General features: G+C 39.2%; 1 protein-coding gene across 2 annotated transcripts; it reads left to right on the top strand.

Annotated features, from left to right (window-relative positions):
• Positions 1 to 884: 884 nt before the first annotated feature.
• tax1bp1b (Tax1 (human T-cell leukemia virus type I) binding protein 1b) lies at positions 885 to 17972 on the top strand. Of its 2 annotated transcripts, none has more exons than XM_042489650.2 (18): positions 885 to 1040; positions 3159 to 3352; positions 7096 to 7198; positions 7719 to 7909; positions 8405 to 8563; positions 9504 to 9652; positions 9914 to 10004; positions 10652 to 10837; positions 11054 to 11305; positions 12618 to 12788; positions 13193 to 13265; positions 13375 to 13493; positions 13666 to 13791; positions 14354 to 14440; positions 15014 to 15218; positions 15315 to 15472; positions 16573 to 16658; positions 16939 to 17972. In XM_042489650.2, exons 2-18 carry the CDS (start codon positions 3176 to 3178, stop codon positions 17135 to 17137), a joined length of 2532 nt encoding a protein of 843 aa, XP_042345584.2. In that variant the 5' UTR covers positions 885 to 1040; positions 3159 to 3175; the 3' UTR covers positions 17138 to 17972. The 2 variants fall into 2 exon arrangements, with proteins under 2 accessions (XP_042345584.2, XP_042345583.2); XM_042489649.2 differs by having other exon boundaries at positions 12615 to 12788.
• The last annotated feature ends 28 nt before the right edge of the window (positions 17973 to 18000 follow it).

Genomic DNA, 18000 nt, shown 5'->3' with positions numbered 1-18000 from the left:
GCATTTAACCGGGCTTTGACTATATTTACAGTTCAACTTATATTCTTATTTATTTCTTATTTATACTATTCATGCATTTTTATTTAACACGCTTATGGATTCATTTGTCAGCATTTTTATTTTCATATTTCAATCATTTTTAATTTTTATCGACACTGTGGTTATATATTGTAGTACACGATGCGCATATTTGTATTTATTGCTTCATTTGTGTGTTGTTTTTTTGCTGTACAATGCACAGATTTTTTCATAGATTACAATTTCTCTTTGGTTAAATATAACAGCTTATGAAGATTTCCGATTCTAAAAGTGGTGGTCTTAATGCACCATATCTTCTGATTGAGTTGAAATGGAGCTTGATATGGGAAATCTTTATGTTCGATGTCAACAACTAAAAAATAACTTCTGAAATAAATGCCGTGAAGTTAAACACATAATATAGTAATTAAGTATGGTGAAGCAGAAGTAAGTAAAGTACGAGTACTTTAAAATTGTTTCACCACTGCTTATAGTTTTCATATGTTTCATGTATGTGAATCTGTAAGAGAATCTGTTTTACTGCTGTGTAGATTTTCACACATAAAGATCTAGCTTTACTGTATTGGTATATAACAATAAATATAATAGAGAAAATAAAAGCAAGTACTGCAAATGTCAAGAACTATATATTTAGAATGGAAATGAAGAATGCACCCAAATTCAAAATATTCATCTAATATAGACATCATGTAATATATTCTAATACTATAATTAATTCTGTAAAGGTAACCTTTGCTCCCGTGATGTCATCCAAACATATTATTTTCACTTGATTTTCCATTATGTCATACTCTTCTCTTTCACTGTCCGCTTCCTGAGGTTATTTTTACATTTTTAAAAAATCCTTTCAGAGGGATGGGAATCCCAAGCAAGTCCCCCTTCCGGAAATGACGTAATGTTGTTATTATTCCAGGAAGAGGGCACGGGAAAGCACTGAACTGCGTCAACAATTGTTTTTATCATACCTTCGGATTTCAGCTGCTGATCATCATGGCAACCAGGTATCTCCAAGGCTTATTTTATAAAGATTACTCATATTGCTATTGTTGTTGACAAAAACCCCTGTTTAACATGATTTTTTTAGAAGCTAGCTCGAGAGACATAGCTGCTAAGTGTTTACGTTAGCTAACCTTGTCCTCCAGTTGATAGCATGGCTCTCGAGTTAGCTGCTCTCTTTCCCGTTTATGGCGTTATATATTTCTTATCCAGCTCTAATGTGTTTTACTCGTTTATGTTGATATTTTGTATGGCCATCTAAGGAACAGATGGCTCTATGCTCAGCGGGTAACGCGCGATCTCGTCCAGTAAACTATGTAACTAGCGTTAGCTTGCTAACTAGCCGTAAGCTAACTTAGCCTGATATAATCTGTTTTCACATTAGGCCTCGCCTCGTAGCTTGTACTTGTGGGCTGTCAGTTACAGCCTTTAACGTTAACTTTTGCCATATGTTTTATGTTGAAATTGTACATCAGGTTCGGCGATTGCTGTCACGTCAGATGACAACAGTGTTCAATGTTTCCGATCATCATCCGATGATCTGTTTTGACTGTCATAGGCCCAATTACGTAGGACAGAATTATATCAGCTGAGGCCGGAATGGAAGATCCACCCTGAAACAGATCTCACGATAACCATGCGGTGTTTTTATAGCGAATTTATTTTTTTCCCTTTGTTGTCATCTAATTTATCGAGAAAGAGGTGGCGATACTGAAGCTTTATATACCTCAAAATAAAGTGGTCTAAAAGGAAATTAAAATGCATAGTACGTTGATACTGCTTTTAATACTAAATGTAAAGCTATTTTGCCAAACACTCAAATAAAAATAGATGTCACCTACAATGATGAAGTCTTATTGTATGAACTGTAAAGTGTAAAACTAAGTTGTGCTTCATCATCACTGTTATTTTGTTATTACCTTGAAAGGTAACAGCCAGCTCCAAGTACAAAATCCAATAAAATTATAATAATTTTGGAATGACAAAATTCAATTAAGAGTTAGTGTTTACATAAATTAATGTATGTACTGAATACCGAGGTATTTTGGGAAAATTTAAGTTAAGTGAGTAAAAATAGTGTTTTCATTTTCAAAACTTAGGAAAGAGAAAGTAAGATAGATAGATAAGAAGTCCAGTACAGTTATCAAGTAATTCTTTTTTTTTTTTTTTGTAGAAATCAGATATAATCAGATATTTACACCACTGATGATGGGTCTATTTTCCTTTGTGGACCAGCTGTTTCACTTTTGCATTCAAGGAAAAAAGTTATCACTTGAGGACACCTTATCATATAATCCTCTGCATGCCAGTTGGTGCGGTCAGTGTAAATGTGTTTCAGCAATGAATACATGAGCTGAACTGTGCCTATTAAAAGGCCACTGAAAAGAGTAAGTAACTTGTAGTATGCACCAAAACTACTTAGCATATTACAGATAAGTTAAAGTTTTATGGATGTGGCTAAAATACCATAAACCTGTTGCATTGTTTGTCAATCATGTATTGGAACGGAAATGTCGTGATTTGTCCTGTAAACTTGGGTGTCATATTGCCTGCATTTTCAAATTAACATTTTGCTGGTCATATGAGAGCAACTTCCTGGTGGCAAATGTGGAATTTTTCTGAGTTTACATCATCGTTACAAAGACTTTCCGACAGTCCTCATGGGGGGGGGGGGTCTCATTCACAAACAATATGACTCATGATAGTAATGTTCATGCACTGGTTGACATCCCTTGAACGCTTAATAATAGCTAATAATAATAAATAATAATAATAATAATAATCATAGCTTAACAACTGCCGGTGTTTGAGTCGAATGGGAAACTACAGCAGATTGGGATGGCAAATTGGGTTTGGACTAAAAAAATAATATCCTTGAATAATTATTATATTTGCTATCTGACCATAACAGCAGTGTTATAGAGATATGATTGAAATGGCTTTTGCTGTCTGCTAGACAATTGATAAGATAATATGATATTTTATTCAATAACAATACAGTAATTGTTGGATTCTCAGTGCTGAATAAGTTTTATTCTAAAGAGCTGGTTTGCTTCTTTACCCACTCTGTAGTTGCTATAGTTAATTATCATATATTTTGTCGCTTGTCTCCTTGGGTGTAGCCACTGCTGAGTGATTTATGGAACTGTTCCTGGACGGGACTTTATTAAGCAACAACATGGACACATCAAACTTTGCCCACGTCATCTTCCAGAATGTGGGGAAGAGTTACCTGCCCCATGCTGCACTGGAGTGTCACTATACCCTGACGCAGTTCATCAAACCACATCCAAAGGACTGGGTTGGCATATTCAAGGTAAATATCCCCCTTGAATGTATTAAAAAAGCCTTTGAAATGTAATGGTATGTTCCAATGACTAGAGCAGTGGTTCTCAAGGTTTGTCATGTCAAGGACATCTAAATTTATACAGAGTAGGTCACAGACCCCCATTTGATAAGATTTTGGATGTGAGATATGAACAGGGTTTCCACTCTCATGAAATTCCTGGAACAGTTATGAAATTAGAAAAACAGTTTTCCAGGCCTGGTAATGGTTTGGAATTGATAGAATGTTTTGTGAAAGTTTTGAAAATACACTGTTTTGGCTATTGTTTAACTTACATAAAGTATTGCAGAAACATGAGTAACATTATGCTAAATACGTTGTATCAAATCTGGTGCTGCGCTGCGTGACCATTGGTTTGATCTTCATGTTTTTAATCACCCAAAAAGAAGCATGGCCTTGATGTTTTGCAAAGCAGCCGCAAGTGTCAATCTGCTCTGTTTGTTGCAGGAATGTCTAAGTTATGAAAAAAGATAGGAAGTTTGCTCATTTGCAAACGCCTGGGAAGTGTGTGGTCATAGGCCTACCTGTTTTAAACTACTTAAATAAAGCTGTGGAAAAGGAGTGAAAGATGATGGAAAAATTATGGAAAGGTTTTGAAAATTAACTGATGGAATTCTATAGTTGTCAACAGCTGAGGAGAGAGGGAAACCAATGATCAGAACTTACACCCTGACTCTTATTGGACTCACTTCTATAGTGAATTCAATTGTGAAAATAAACAATTCTCCCATTATTTGGGCCCCCCTGAAACTCCTCATGCACCCCTGGGGGACCTCTGGTTGAGAACCAGTGGACTGGCGCATATCGTGTGGGATATGCTGGGAGGTAAATCTCTAACAACCTATTCTTAGGATTTTTATTCTATTTTTCAGGATTTTTATTTTGTAGAAATTTCAGTACTGAGGTTTTACTAAAAAGGTGGAAACAAGATATTCATTCAGTAGTAAGAAAAACTGAGTGACTGTGAGGTGAAGCTACTGTTGTGTGTATATGGAAAATAAGCTTAGAAGATGGAATAAAGCAGTCTGACCCCTGCACCACACACTTCAGTGTCCCACATGGATCTTGTTATAGGAGTACATTAAATCCAATACAGTGGCTGTAATTTATTTTCGCCGCATCGGTAGTGAATCGTGGATGTGCACAGAAGAATATGGCTCTGGGCTCCTCTAGACCAACACGTGTTTTATCTTCCGGAGATGAGATGGAAGCTGGATATAAAACGATACAGATACAAATATCAAACTAATGTCTCTTTCTGTTTGTGTTGCATTTTGCATGAATGTGCTTTTACTGTTAAGAGTCAGGAATATACTTGTATGAAACATTTCCAAGACAAACTGTTGCAGTTTCGCTGAACATGAGAGACTTAAATTGTTCATATCTTTGTAACATAGATGAAAGCCTGATATTTATTCTGTGTTTGAAAGATTTATGGCATTGATTGATATACCTAGTGTGTGCTTATTCATGATATGTTTGTGGATCTGTGAAATGGCTGAAGGTTTTTTGCCAAGTCTTACTGAGGAATGAGGTCATTTTAGGCTACTGGAAAAGGATCCAGTAATGTCTGGAGGCTGTTTAAACACTGGATTCAGCCCTCTGTTGTAGCTGGATGCCACATTATGTTGTGTTTAGCCTCAAGCGAGGCACACATTGGCAATATAGATCTTAAAATTGCTAATTTCTTGAGCCTCTAAAACACAGCTGAGCTGGAAAAGGCTGAGGGCAGGATCGTAAATTGTGTAAATGTTCCTGGCAGTGCTGACAGATGAGATGTTTGGTGCCAGTTTCTTGCGTTTGTATGCATAGAGATGACCTGGATACACTCTGCATCAGTGTTAGCTCCTTAACACACAATTAGTTGCTAATGGCTCCCGGTCAAACAAAGTATATTCTGTCAGAGATTGTTTTGAGTGCTACCAACTTTCGAGGGTTTTTTATCTATTTGATTTTAATATGGAGCATGTCTACTTTAGTGATGTGGTTAGACGGGAAATTTTCCTATTGTTCAGTCATATGAAATGTAACTTGTCAGCACTGCCATCACTAATTTGGTTCAAGCTATTCCAAGTTTGAAGAATTATGACTACACGGACAATTTTTCCCACATTTTTTAAAATGCTCTTACACGTCAACCTAAAATAATTTACACATCTTTAAATTATACACTTTAACATGGCAAGTCAAACAAACTCAATAAGCTATTGGTGATAAATAAATGGGAGACAGGTTCTTGTTTGCACAGGGACAAAAGCAGCCTGTGGCCCTTTTGATGTAGGAACATTTAACATTTGCAAGCTGTTCTGAGCTCCATGGAGGAATGTTGTTGGGACAGGTTGTCACAGTGGCCTAGGAGAAAGCAAGCACTGCTTTATAATTAACCTGTCTTCGAGCACAACCTCTCTGTGTGATTCATGAACAACCCGCTCCCTGAATTTATACAGTCAGACTGGCACATAGACAGTACATTACCTCCTGCAGCAACATTGCCAGCGGCTTCTGTCAGCTTTCTTGCAGTGGTATGACTGTGCTGGAATGCTGGTGAAATTCATGTGTAATCTAAAATACATTGGTACCCTGTATGGCCACATTACTTCACATCACTTGTATATTTGTAGATTTTACTCTTGCAGTTTTGAATGTGTTACCACGTCATTCAGCAGTCCAGTTTTTATGGTGGCTCTACATCTCTACATCCTCTCCTCTTATTTATACACACTGCAGACCAGTCTGTTGGAAGTGAAAGAGTTCCTCTCAGAGTTTTCAGCCACCACCACCTCTGCGGCTCTAATGAGTGGACTGGTACAGGCTAGCCTTCAGTAATGACACTCTCTAACTAGGTGCATGTTTTAATTGCTTCCTGTTCTTTACTGCTGGAGGCCGGAGCTGCACTGGCAACAATTGGGGGGTTTTGGAGCACCGTGGCTTTCTATCTCTGGCTCTGATGAACACTCACAGTATTGTAGCTGTAGGCTGTTTGTACACAGGTGAGAAAAAAGCCCAGATTGTGGAAAAAAAGCCCGTATACATCAAAGCAACATCTGCAGCAGTATATATTAAAGCAAGATTGGTTTGCATGAATATTTAAAATGTAATTTGAGCACATCTTTTAAGACTTAATCTATGTTCAGTGGCAGAGGCTGGTGTAATAGACTGGTTTGGCTGGGCTTGTTATGGATGCTCGTGTGTGCCTGAGTGTGCACACCGAGAGCCAGCCAGCTCGATGTGACTCTGATTTTGTTTGACAGTTTTATGGCACCGGGCTTAAGTTATGGATGTATTTTCTGTACTCCCCCCTCATCAGCCATCAGTTAACAACACATAAAATACGTATAATTACATTTTGGTTTTCATTTTCAAGTCACCTATGTATAAAATTTTCACCTATTTTCCTCTTCCTGTTGGAAGTGAGTTGTAGCTACATTTCCACAAGGGCTGGCCCACATGCATGTGGTGACCAGGAGTTTCAGCGGTTTGCAGAAATGGTGATTTTTCTGGTGAGAAAAAACAGTCACAGTAGACATGGTCTTACGCTATCATCCCAGCATGGATTTAAAAAAAAAAACCTTGATGACTGTAATAAACCACACTGAGATATTTTGGAAGAGTGCGGATTCTAGGAAGCCTCCTTGTTAATCCTCCATTGTTATTATCTTACACTGATGTGGTGAGAGTGTCTGGATGAATGGATTCCCCACAATGTCTCACAGGTTGGTTGGAGCACAGCAAGGGACTATTACACATTCTTGTGGTCGCCTCTGCCTGAGAACTATGTGGAAGGCACCGCAGTCAACCGAACAGTGGTCTTTCAGGGTAAGATCATACCATAGTTTTATATAACTTTGACACCTTTTAATAACTGCATATGAGAAGGCTGCTCAGAGGATTGTTAAAACTTTAATACTGAGCCAGTGGGTAGAGTTAAATGAGAACATTTCCCCACAGATCTTTGTTCTAGTGTTAAAGATTTCAGTTTATGTGTTTTTTAAAATCTTAATACTAGTTTTTATAAGGTAATGGTGAGTGACATGAGTAAGAGAGAGACATGGCTTATTTGCTTTTCAAATTCAACCCCACAACATCACAGATGCCCAGTCCATGATCCAGATCATGGAACTGCTGCAATATAACAGTTTCTGTGCTTTTTTTAAAGTTATGCAAACACTTACCAAAAAATTGTAACTGAACATTTTGCAATAACTTTGGAACAAGTGTGCTGTTTAAGAGCACCTAAGGACTGAGGGGTGTTTAGGGTAGTGGAAGAATAACTTTTGCTTCACTTCTCTGTACTGCTGTGCACCGAGCTCACTGACTGGTTGTCATTTTTCTCCAGGATATTATGTGCCCAATGACGATGCCGAGTTCTACCAGTTCTGTTATGTGACCCACAAAGGGGAGATCAGGGGAGCCAGCACCCCATTCCAGTTTCGTGCCAACAGCCCCTCAGAGGACGAGCTGCTGACTGTGGAGGATGAATGCAACTCTGACATCCTGGTGGTCACCACAAAGGCAGGCTTCCTTGAGGTATAATATGCAAGTTCATATTAATTTGATAAAGGCCAGTGGATCATGTACTGTGGTGAATAGCATTATATGCTATTTGAGCATGGTGGTGTAATTTGTTATAGGATTGGTCAAAAAGGAGAAAATAAAATATCACAATATTTTTGACCATATACCTTGATATCAGTATTGTGATGATAATGTTGGTCTGACTATCGATGGTTTCACAAAATATTTACAGTTAGATTTTGATAAATCATAAATAATGTGGATATAATGATTAAGTGGTTAAGGCAAATAACAGAAGAGCCAGAGCAAAAAATGGCATCACTTTACTGTAAAGCAGCCTTTAAATCCAGGAAAAGACAACACTTTTGTTATTATCATACCCACAATCTGAGACAATATCTAGTCTTCTATCATGATATTGATGTATAGCCCAGTCCTACATTGTTAGTGAAGTGAATTATTATGTGAAAGGCCCGAACATTTTAAAAAGTTTATCTTTCTGTGCAGCAAAAGATGGAGGAAGCTCAGAGAGAGAAAGAGGAGCTGGTCAAAAACATCGCCCTCCTGCAGCAGGAGAAGGAGCAGGTGGAAGCTGAGAAGGAGAGCCTGCAGAAAGAGTGCGAGCAGGAGAAAGAAACCTGTGCCCAACTGAGAAGAGAGAGCCAAGTAAGCTGAGAATGGACTAAGTCATTTTTTGAAGGCAGGATTGCCAGCAGTGAGGAGTGGAGACAAATATTTGTTGCTCTTGTAAAACTTTTGTCAGTAAAGCAAATACTCTTTTTGCCTTTTCTGTTGTTTAGTATAGCTGTTCTTGGTTGTTGATTTAGCAGCTCATGCTGCTAAATGTGCTAAATTATATGATTGATGCTCTTTTGTAGTTCTTGTAGTTATTCCAAACACTTGTTACTTTTGGCCAAACAGTCTCTTAGCACCCCCTAGTGAAAGACTGCAGACATGCAGAGCAATCCAAACTCGTGATCCAATAAAAGAGTAAATCACACTCTGACAGATATGAATGTCTATATTATCAAAGTTGTAATTTCATTTTTTATAGTATAACATTAAGTCTTAAAAGTAGTGTCAGTAATAATTCATACGACTGTCCTCTGTTGTTAATCTGCTGCTTTTATAACAGCTTTCAGATGAAAACATGATTACAGATTTTGTGGCTGTTAATTTTATGACCATACTTTTATATGATTTTTTTATATGGTGTGAATATAAAGATTCCAAAATTCTGCTCATAAACAAACTGTAAAAAAAAATCCCATTGCTTTTTTGATGTCATCTTTTATATTTGAAAACTCTGAACTGAGGCCTAATGTTCATTTAGATTTAGGCAAAGACAATAAACTTTTTATGCTTTGCACTCGTTTTCCACAAGCATAGAGTCAAAGACTTTAACCCGTCTAGATTTATGTAGGCCTCTGCACAAATTGTATTTGTTATCTTTTTTTTTTTAATATGAATGATAAGATAATTAAATAATTCATTTGATCATGCACATTATAAAACTGAAGCATTTTTTCCCCATACTATATTTATTCTTTGGCCTTATTGAGATTTATTGCACTTGTTTTTAACATTACATTTTATTGTCTCCCAGGAAGCACAGAATTCTTCCCAGGCTCTGCAAGAGGAGAAAGAGGAGGTAAAGAGGAGGCTTGAGGAGGCGACAGCCAGAGTTATACAGTTGGAGGAGGATCTGATTGGAGTTACCCAGAAGGGCCTACAGAAGGAAACTGAGCTGGACAGGTGAGTTTGGGATGGTGGGACTTTTGCAGATTCACTGAATTGCTGGTTTTGGTTACATGCATCTCCTGTTTTGTCCATAACCTACTGCTAAGTCAAGAAGGCTTTACTTTTTCATATTGCAGCCCTTTTTGCCTGTGAGTAGTGCATGAAAACAGCGTAAACCATAGACCATAATCTATGGTCACTTTTCAGTTATTCCAATCACTGAATGTGATGAGTTATGCAATTGGTGACTAAACATTTTTATTACCTTTTCTTCAGTCTCAAGGATAGAGTGAAGAAAATTACATCAGAGAAGGAGGCACTTGAATCTCATCTCAAGAATGAGAAAGATGAGAAGGAACTCTACAAGGTAATTCACGTTAAGTTAAATAATAAAATAAGAATGTCATGTTTCAAGTAGGTAGCAGATGGGTACTTTCATATATTTATTATGTCTGTTGGGTTTGCTTAGCAGTGTATCAGTTGACTGCTTTGTTACTGACAGTTTTACAATCTGTGCAATTAACAATATTTTTTATATTAGATCCCCCGTAATTGGATGTCCAGTTCATTTACTTTTCCTGTTTCTGTTTTTCATGTTTTACTACCGTGATTATTCTGTATACTCTTGCCCTAACATTTAGTCCAAACAGGGCATGCCTTATTCTGGTCCGTCTGGCGTTTCTGGGTCTTTGTTGTGGTCGGCACCGCACAGGAACTGGGAGTGCCACATACTGTAGTGTCGCCATGGAAATTAAGCCAAAAGCCCATACCCAGTTTAACTTGCGCCATCACACTGGCGCTGTTGCACGAGGAAAACTTTATGGGCCTATTTCAATCTCTGTTTTATAATTGAGGTCATGCAACATTTATTTTAATAGTCATATGCTCTTTGGAACATGATTGTGATCGGTGTTGTATAAATGAGGCAAACGCCAAGGACTCTATGTTTTATAACTTCTCTCGTGTTTTATAACTTCTTCTGTGTGTGTTTGTGTGCATGTGTTTACATACTAGATTCACCTGAAAAACCGGGAGCTGGAGAACACGAAGCTGAGCGCAGAGCTGCAGATGCTGAAGTCTGTGGATGTGAACAAGGAAAATACCATCGCCCAGTTTAAAGAGGAGGTGGGCCGTCTGCAGGCGTGCCTCACTGAGAAGGAGAAACAGTACAGAGAGATCCTGGCCAAAGTTCCCCCCTTGGTACAAATAATTTTCAATTTAAAAAAAAGTCCCAAAACCTTTGTAGTTTGATCATATACAGTATTTAACTTAATGCTTAATTAATAATACCGATAACATAAGAATGAGTAATAATTATAATAATAAAAATAATTTAAACAATAGCAATAATGACTAATTTATAGTGAGCTTCTGGAAATGAAAAACCTTGCCCTAACACAGGTTTGTTTTTGGCAGGGAGATATAAAGGCCCTGAAGGAGCAGCTGCGCCAGAAGGAAGAGCAGCTCCAGGCCAATCAGCAGCAGTCCGCCTTGTTAGCAGCTGAGCTAAGGGATGCCTCCAGTGCCCGCGACCGTACCATGTCTGAACTCTACCACATGAAGCTGGAGGCTGATGCTCTTCGCCAGGCCAAAGCTGAAGCTCAGGCGCAGTGTGTCCGCCTGGAGCGCTTGGTAGAGCAGATGAAGGCAGAGGCCAAGAAGGAAGCTGTAAGGATGATAATCAGTCTGCTAACAGGCTTAAATGATTTATTAAATGAAACATGAATTATATTATTATGTGTGTTTAATATAATGATAGGCAGAAGGTAGATGATAACAGTGTGCACAACCTATAGTATTCTAACAATTTTTATTTTTTTCATGAAAATACAATCCCTTAATGCCTTAAAATGGCTTCAATGTGACCCTACAACTTTGCCTCACTTAATATGCGCGGATCTACTGTTTGCAAATGAGCTCCCGCCTCTATTTCTGCTAGTCGCTCACCTGTAGCTCGAGTATAACTGATCACCTTTAACTCTGCTCATTGCTCTCTTTGGAAACAGAAACAGAAAAGAAACAATAACAGATAACATGAGCTTTGTTATCACACAGCCAATAACGTGCTGCTTACGTTAAATAAACATAGTTCCATATCACCAGCTCTGACAAGTTGAAGTGGAAGTGAAACTTGGCTTGAAAATACAGGTACAGTTTCTTTAGTGAGTGCTTATTCTTTTCTGGAGCACAAGTTTCTTGTGTTAAGTTGAAATCCCCGTCCGTGTGACGGGGAGGAGGGGGAGGTTGCAGAGCTTTCAGCCCGACCCGGCGAGGATGGTTTTTAGTCCGTTCAGACCTGCCACTCTGGCTCTGCCTCCTCTTTCTTTCTTTTCTATTACTGCTCTCTGGCCTTTATATTTAAGTCATAACTGCTGATCAGTGACCTGAGGATCTTCATTGAGTGCTTATCCTTTTCTGGAGCACAAGTTTCTTGTGTTTTAGCTGAATTCAGGATTGGTTCATTGGGTTTGTGATGTATGAAAACCTTGGCTTTTTAAATATGTGTTTTTGAGACATACATTGGTACACTGTAGTTCAAAGGCAGAAATGCTCAGCCATGGTAATAACTTATTGTTTTGTAAATGGTATGTTTGAGCATATAAAAGACAGCATATGGACATGTTAACAAGGTTAAAAATGTGATTTTATCTTGAGGGGGTCAATAAAAGTAGAATTCAGAATTTTGATAAGAATATTTAATAATGTTTGCAAATATTTTACTACAGAACAAGTACATTAAAAGATGATAAATTATAATAATACTGTATGTTAACGTCCATCCATATACGCCGTGTTTTGCTGAAGACAGTGGGAATGTAACTTCAGAAGAATAATAATGAAAACAGAAACTATAATCAATCAGAATCACCATTAATAGGGGGTTCCTCTTTGTTGGTTTAACTTTACAGGGATCTTTGCAGTTAGCCCATTCCTGCGTTAAATGTCTAATCTCTTTTTCTGTCATGTCTGTCATCAGCAGGCCAAAGCAGAAGAAGAGGCTGCTGCAGACCCAGCTGTTCTAGCAGAGCTGCAGAGAGAGGTTGAGGACCTGAAGCTGCGGCTGCACATGGCTGCAGAACACTACAAGGAGAAGTATAAGGAATGTCAGCGACTGCAAAAACAAGTGCTTCGATTCTCTGATCAGCAAGGGGTAGGTCCCACCACACACTGACAGACATAATGTATACTGAATTTACATGAGATATCTGTAACACAGTGTCAACATTTCACATCCTATTAAATGCCCTGAAGTGAAAGCTTCTTTGACCACTCTTGTTAGCCTTTGTTGCTAATATCTGGACTGGAATGAATTTTACTCTGAGATTCAACTTCGTCAGCATTCAGTGAGCTTGTTCAAGACATTAACACATGCAGCGTGTAATGTATTTTTGCAAAATAAAATTGTGTCATGTTGTAACTGCTTTCAGTGGCAGTGCCATGCTAATTTTTTGTCCACAGATCCTGTGTGCATCAATTTACTGTTTTTTTTAGTTGTTTCTGTCTTTTAGTTGCATTAAGAGCTCATTTTCAACACTTGTTTTTTTCTGTCTGTAGGATCTGAAGAGAAGCTCAGCACAAGAGGCCTCAACAATCCCTGCATCAGTGAGTCCAGATACATCAGTGCCAGGTATGTCATATTTCACTGTGCCAAAGTGTAAGTCATGGAATGAATAATTACATTTAAACTGCTGTCATGCCTTGCCAAGCTGTCTGACTTGCCTTCATTGTCTTCACAGGGAGTCCAGGTTCTGCTGATCCAATGCTGGAGGCCATCATCCAGGAGAAGCTCAAAGGCATCAGCAGAGAGGCATCCGACAGGAATGACAAGTACAGGAAATGCAAGCAAATGCTGGTGGTAAGAAACATATTGCGTCCTTTTAGTGGTCATTCGTCCCCAAATTAGATGTTAAAAACCTGTTGTAAAATTCTCATGTTCTCCAAATGTGTTATACAGTTTGAGCTCTCTGCATTGTAAGATAGAGGAATATGATAAAAAGAGACTTGGTTAATATCTGGCTGCTCTTCAGGAGGAGAAGGAACGTAGCTGCATGTTTGCTGATGAGCTGGCCAAGATGGAGGTGAAATTTAAGGAACAACTGAAGATGAATGAGAACATGAAACTGCAGTTGGCAGCAGAGGAAGATCGCTACAAGGTCAGTTCATCCTGTAGGCAGTTCGCAGTACAGATACTTAGCACTGCGGTCAGGCCATTCACTGCCAGTGATACTCTACTAGTCTGTCTTTGGACACTTAGTGTGTTTTTACCGCTGGGTATGGCTGGTCTAACTCAGGAATGGGGCCTTTGATGCTATCTCTCCCCTTGAACACAGCCGCTCTGACAGTGTTGTTTATGAGCAGGCCTATCTGTGAGACGACATTTTACTGCTGTTTATGTCAGACTCTGGAGACAAGCGAAGCTTGGCTCTGAAGAATCATCTCCAGTTGCCTGGCTAATGCTGTGCTTGGCTCAGGTCAGGCGGATATTTGCGTAGTGTCTCAGAGGAATTCAAACAGGTTGTTTTTCTTTGAGCAGCATTGTACATAAATCAGTCCTCTGCAAAGGGAAGCCTTTTATGGCTATGATCAATTAATGTCACATACTGAGGCCAGAGAGTATTTCAGTGATGCAGTTTTCAATCAGCAGCACATGTCAGATGTTTGAGAATTGAATGTTTCTTTTCATTCTTCTGTGTTTGTGTCTTTTGTTTACTTCAGAGCCAGGTTGCCGAGAAGGGACGGGAGCTGAAGGAGCTGAAGGACACACTAGCACTTGTTGTAAAGGAGAAGGAAAAAGTGGAGGGGGTTAGTGGCAGCTTTCATTTTCTTTTTTTATGGACTTCTTCCACTCTAAAAATTCCATGAGAAGTGCCATTCCCCTGCCATTTTCCCTCTCCCAATCTGCTCCGTGTTTAATATGCCTCTAATTGTAGAAGCAGAGTAAATGAGTTCTTATTTTCCATTTCATTACTTTGGACCACAGCAAGGTCCTCACTGACCTAAAATATTGCTTCGAGGTAATGCTGTTACAGCTAAGAGGAGCAGAATGGCCCAATTTGAGGTTTAGACTGTAAATTAAATTGGCGTCTGCAACTAACATCAATAAAATACAGCGTCACAATCCCTTTGAAAATGAGAAGAGTTTCTTTTTTAATGAAGGCACTAATTAAACTGTTTGTGTGAGTGAGAGAAAAAACAAGAACTCATAGCTCAGGAGTCATAGCTCATAGCTCTGCTGTGTGGTTGCGAGCAGTAATGTAAATACTTTCCCGGACAGACTGGGAGGCAGATATTTAGCTCTTGAGAAAAAATTTAAAATTTTGACACTGGTCTTTGTTGTTGTGAGAATGTTTTAAAATTCTGCTGATTCCTGCCCAGGAGCTCCAGAAGGGCAGCAGCAGCAGCAGGAAGGGAGATCAGGGGGCCAGCGAGAAAACCAGCTTGGAGAGTCTCCAGTCCAGTGTGCCTTTATTCCTGCAGTACCCTGTCCCTTACACCCAGGATGCCCCCACCCCCCTGCTGGTCTCTCAGAGTCCCAGCAAGCTGCATTTTGGGAACCCTTACTCCATCTCAGACTCAAAAGGTTAGAGATAGATAGAAGATAGATTCAGACAGACTAATTGCTGAAATGGTTCACTTGTTTTTACAGCATTTATGTTTCTGAATTCCTTCCCTGCAGATGAGGAAGATGAGGAATTTTCAGATGACCAGCTGCTGAGGTTGCCCCCTGTGGGCCCACCCTCCTGGGACAGCAATGTGGTGTGCATCCAACCCACCCGCAACCACAGCCGGCCAGAGGGCCATGAGGAGCCAGAGGAAAAGCAAAACAACAACAATGTAAGCCTCTCTAAGTCTTCCGGCAGTTTTCTCTCCCATGTGCCGTTAAATACTTAAGATAGATTTCTTTTTCTCCTTTGTTTTAAAGCTGGGGTTGGCAGTTTTTCATAAGGGCAAAAAAAACTCAAGAATTTGAAGATACAGCCCTGCTGCTCTCCCCTCCCACCAGACGAGCACGGGCAAATGCATGAGCTTCATACAGTAACCTGTATGAGTGCTACGCATTCATTACAATAACCTCGATCATGATTGTGATCCTAATGCTGTTACATTACGGCAGTTTCATGAGAATTATCGTCCTTTTTTCTTTGCAGACTTGTGGGTGTGTTTTCGAACTACTGTTTGATACATAAACATGAACTTGAATTAGCCTCAGCTGTGAGTCTTTCAATACCGTTAGCAAAAGTCTAAACTATGGACCTTTTTGACAGCATACATTTTGACTTGTCATAGTAGGAAAGGCACAGGTGAAACTGATAATATAAAGGATGGCGCAGTTCCATTAAGTGTGCCAGTGAGCTATTCTAGTGAGCCAGCATGAACAATACAAGGACCTCCCCTAAATAGAATGTATATGTCATTAATGTTAATAAATACACCTGTGCTTTTCGTAAAATAACGTGTCAAAATGTCTGCCATGAAAAAGGTCTATCAGCAACATTTTCTCTCCATTTCCAAAATGCTTCTCCAATAATGACATGTTTTGTTTCATTCATGGTCAGATTCTCTGTAAGACTCTTTTTGATAAGTCCATCTCTCCTTTTTTTGGTTGTTTTGCAATGTGGGAAGTTGTTGACAGTGGTAGAAGAGCAAGTTTTTCTGCAGAATTTCCTGCCATTGAGTGGCGGTTTCAACGAAGGGATGTGCACTGCTTTTTTTAACATCTGATAGGAATGCCCTCTCTCTGAAATCAATTTTCTAAAGCCTGAAAACAGAGGTCAGAGGAGGTGCAGAAGTCTAGTTTTCTCTCAGTCCACTTGAATGACAACCGACTTAAAGATTATTGAGGCAGTATTGACCACTGACGCTAAAATAAAAACTGCCTACCCCAGCTTTAAGATATTCACAAATGCTCACAATTGAAGAACGTTCTCTCTCAGGGTAATACCAATGAACAGCCCGCAGCAACTGAAACTCACAGCCGATTTGTGAACGATGGACAAACTGCCTTCTGCTTTGATCCAAGGTAACACACCCTCACATGCTCCAACTCTCATAAATGCCATCTGAGTTTGCTGCGGCCTACATTTTCTAAACCTGTGCATTGTAACATGTGTAAAGTGTTTGCTCTGCTGCACAGCCCCCTTTTGTTGGTATTAGTCAAGCAGCGGGCCACCCACATCGCATCACACAGATGCTCTTTATTAGCCTGTGCTCCTGGTTTGCCCACATCATCACTACACTGCTTATTAACATGCGTTTTCTCTCCCTGCCGTTCTCCTCTTCCGTCCTCTCCCGGTACGCAGCATGGACATGAAGCGATGTCCACTGTGTGAGGTCATCTTCCCACCCAACTATGACCAGAGCAAGTTTGAGGAGCATGTGGAGAGCCACTGGAAAATCTGCCCCATGTGCAGCGAGCAGTTCCCGCTGGACTGCGACCAGAAGGTGTTTGAGAATCACGTGCTCACTCACTTTGATGGCCACCAGCTCAACTTTGACTAGAGAAACAGAATATCAGCACATCCGGTCTGCCTACTTCCTGTCGCCACTGAAATAAATCACTCTGCACTCTTTTCTGCATGTAATGGTGTGAAGATCCACTCTTTAGGACTATACTGACTTTCGCTTTGTTACTTCAACTTAGAGAAACACTTTGAAGTGATGTGACATTTTGAAATGACATTCTAATTCAGTGTATATGGCAGGGCTACATTTTTTATAGGTGAAAATTTTCCCTTCATTTGGATTTTAAGAATGATTTAGGGGGATAAGACTGTTGTGCATATAAACACTGACTTTAAATGGACTCTGCTCACACAGATCTGTCAGAGTACTGGATGTAACGAATCAGGGAAAGAGATAAGTGTTTACCAAACTTACATTTAAAACATCTAACCAAATGGTTCCCCCCTTAAACATCACTGTACAAGTCATTTACTCATTCTTTATAGAAAGCAGCCTTGGTGCAATATATGCAGTCAGGGAGAATCTTCAGTGATTACCTTCAGACATGATTATACAGTATATCATCAGATCATCTATTTTAGAATAATTAAAGCCAATGATATCGTGAAAGCCTTGATACTTTGTGTATGATATAGATTTGTTTCATGTTAGGTTTCCTTTGTTTTCAGTTTAAATATTTAATTGGGTTTTTGTGTCAGACTCCTTTAAAATCATCATATCATCAGCTAATCAATGCATGCTGAGCTTCTGTTGATTTCCTTCTTTATGTTCCCTTTTACAGTAATAAGTTATTTTATTCATAGAAATGTTTCATTTGTTCAGTGAGATTCATGTATCTAATATGAACTAATAAAGTCTGTTTGAATCGGAATCGTGGTAATTTGCAGTTAATAACACAA

Source organism: Plectropomus leopardus, chromosome 11 (genome assembly GCF_026936395.1).
Source record: "Plectropomus leopardus strain MGB_pleo_1.0 chromosome 11, ASM2693639v1, whole genome shotgun sequence".
NCBI classification, from domain to species: domain Eukaryota; kingdom Metazoa; phylum Chordata; class Actinopteri; order Perciformes; family Serranidae; genus Plectropomus; species Plectropomus leopardus.
This window is presented reverse-complemented; position numbering and strand designations above follow the sequence as displayed.